This window comes from Mastomys coucha, unplaced genomic scaffold (assembly GCF_008632895.1).
Source record: "Mastomys coucha isolate ucsf_1 unplaced genomic scaffold, UCSF_Mcou_1 pScaffold5, whole genome shotgun sequence".
NCBI classification, from domain to species: Eukaryota; Metazoa; Chordata; class Mammalia; order Rodentia; family Muridae; genus Mastomys; species Mastomys coucha.
In genome coordinates, this window is record NW_022196911.1 from 114,815,147 (window position 1) to 114,817,961 (window position 2,815).

The 2,815-nt window shown below is 52.1% G+C and overlaps 1 protein-coding gene across 2 annotated transcripts in view; it reads right to left on the reverse strand.

Moving 5' to 3' along the window:
* Positions 1-548: 548 nt before the first annotated feature.
* The window catches only part of Timp2 (TIMP metallopeptidase inhibitor 2), a 53,191-nt gene continuing 50,924 nt past the window's right edge, over positions 549-2,815 (reverse strand). For both annotated transcript variants that reach the window (XM_031350761.1, XM_031350764.1), the window contains 2 exons: positions 2,531-2,655; positions 549-856 (listed from right to left, as the gene is read on the reverse strand). In XM_031350761.1, coding sequence (XP_031206621.1) covers positions 659-856; positions 2,531-2,655 — 323 coding nt within the window. In that variant the 3' untranslated portion in view covers positions 549-658. The remainder of the gene's footprint in view (positions 857-2,530; positions 2,656-2,815) is intronic.

The window sequence follows — 2,815 nt, forward strand, 5'->3', positions numbered from 1 at the left end:
GAAGGAAGAAATGACTTGGCTGAAGCCAGAAACATGGCTTGGGGGGAGGGCTTCCATTCACTGAAGTCTGTGGACTCATGGGGCTCACTGGGCCTCCTAGACAAATGAACCGCTGGTTGGAGGTTTATACCAGGTGCAGGAGGGGTGGGGAGCATTTCCAAGGGCCAGAGACCTTGGGCCAGAGGGGTGGCCTCTGCAGAAAATGGAGGGACATGTCCCTCTCAGGATGAAAAGGACCTGGTAGACCAGCTACACAGTCTCACAACCTTAAAGAGTTTCCGCAAAATGCACATTCCTAGGCTCTGCCCTAACAGCGCTAGGGGACCCTTAATGCTATCTGTCTGCTGCATGTGACAGTGCCAGAGAGGCCCGGTAAAAAGTCTGTGCTCCACTCCTGCCTGTACCGAGGATCAAAGGCTGAGACACACAGTGCTCAGGCTGGCAGAGGGAGGGGGTATGGCAGGGACCCTGGCCCACCTGTCCCTCCAGACCCACAACCATGTTTAGGGAAAATGGGGGGGGGCAGAATCACACTATCGTGAACCCACTTGGATGATTGATGTTTTATTCATGCTGTTTCCAGGAAGGGATGTCAAAGCTGGACCAGTCTAAACCCTCAGAGGCTTTTCAATTGGCTGCAGGGGCTCTGTCAGCCTTCTTACGGGTCCTCGATGTCAAGAAACTCCTGCTTGGGGGGTGCCGCCCCGCGGTACCACGCACAAGAACCATCACTTCTCTTGATGCAGGCAAAGAACTTGGCCTGGTGCCCATTGATGCTCTTCTCTGTGACCCAGTCCATCCAGAGGCACTCATCCGGGGAGGAGATGTAGCATGGGATCATGGGACAGCGAGTGATCTGGAGGGACACATGCGGGAAGGTTTAGTTTGGACCAAGGAACAAGTGGGGCCAAGGGTACTTGGGGTACCTCCAGAACACAACCTACTAAAGGTATTCAAAGACAGTAGTCCTGCTGAGTCCCGTGTTCCTGTACTATGTCTGAGGACAGGCCTAGGGGAAACCAGTGTACCTACCTGCTTATATAATTCTGGTGTGCCAGATGCGCCTGTGCTTTGGGTCATCTGGTCTACCCCATCCCTTTGATGGTTTCAGCTTAGGCCCTCCTGAAACTACAGCCATCACACTGGAGACAGATTAGGCCCAAGTAATGCCCATACTTGTTCTAAAGCACCTGCGTGGGTCAACGGGTCACTAGCTTTTTTGACAAAGGATTATGGAGCTTCGAGAGTGTCCCCCTCTAGCCATGCAGAGATCAAGAAAGAAGCTTGTTTTTGCTGATTTGTTCTTGAGACCCAGGCTGGCCTAGAAGTTTCTACGTAACAAAGGATAATCTGAGACCACCTGCTCTCCCCTCCCAACCGTTGAGGTTAAGAAATGTACCACACCATAGCTGGTGTATGTGGCGCTAGAGACAACCCAGGGCTTCTTGTGTGCCAGAAAGGACTCTCTCAATGGAGCTACTTTCTGAAGAAAGGATTTCACTCTGTAGCCCAGTCTGGCAAAGAACTCACTCTAAAGTTCAGGTGGATTACAAACCCAGCAATCCTGTCTCAGCCTCCCGAATGGGGTGTATAATCACGTCCAATTAGTGTTCACTTTTGAGGTGCCAGGCTCAGTGGAGCCATGCTTGGCCTGTATTCGGCTGGCCACCTGGGTTTAGAATCACACCTTTGATAACCAAATGATGGGAAACACCAGCCAGAAGGGGAGGAAGCACCAGAAAGTGTCAGCTGGCCCAGGCCTGTAGCACACAGCTCTGCGGGCAGCTTCCAGTCCGGACTCACTCCTGGTAGCAGAAGGGATGCTGGCTATCCAGTGATGCATATTGAGGGCAAAGCATCTGGGCCATGGGCAGGGTGGCTCCCTGCAGTTGACACCACCCCCAAATCTGGGAATAAATCCCACCCTTTTTGGTCACATCTAAGCATGTGTGCATCTGCAATGTTGCTTAGTGCCACCTCTGAGCAGATTCTGAGATGACAGGCAAATGCCCCCAGAATTCTCAACACCACATTTACAGAGAGACTCGTGCATGGAAGTCTAGAATGTTGGGAACGAACCTGTGTTCTTGGACACACAATGTTGATGCCTGCACATGGTAGGAAACTATTTCCAGGACTGTATTCTCCTCACAAATATCTCCTTTCCTTAGAGATTTTCTTCTTAGGAGCCGCCAGTCATGTGGATTAATTTATATGCTTTGTCCCACCCCACAACCCCTTATCTTGCAAATATTTCTTGTCAGGGACAAAATCCAGGGTTCTCTGGGGATCTGGGAGCGAAGGCTCTATCTCCATGCAGACGGCCTTTCTCTCTTACGGTCACAGAGTTCATTCCCAAACCAGGACTCATTATCCTGAGGGGCTGAGAAGCCAAAGACCCATCCCCATTCCACTTGGACACCTTGTGATGGACAAGCCAGGGAGGGGTGAGGAGGCACGGAGGAGGGGTGAGCACTCAGGGAGGGGTGAGGAGGCATGGGGGAGGGGCAACGTCGCAGATCTTGCTCACCTTGCACTCACAGCCCATCTGGTACCTGTGGTTTAAGCTCTTCTTCTGGGTGATGCTCAGCGTGTCCCAGGGCACAATGAAGTCACAGAGGGTAATGTGCATCTTGCCACCTCCTTCGGCCTTTCCTGGGGAGAGTCACCAGGTCGACGTGAGCACCGAGTTTCCCCTTTCTGCGCATCTGGGTACAGCTCTGCGTGCTGAGAGTTGGCGCTAATGCCAAGGTTAGACTACTCTGAGGGTTTCTGTTGTCCTTGCTGGTTGGTTGCTGGTTGGTTTTTTTTTTTT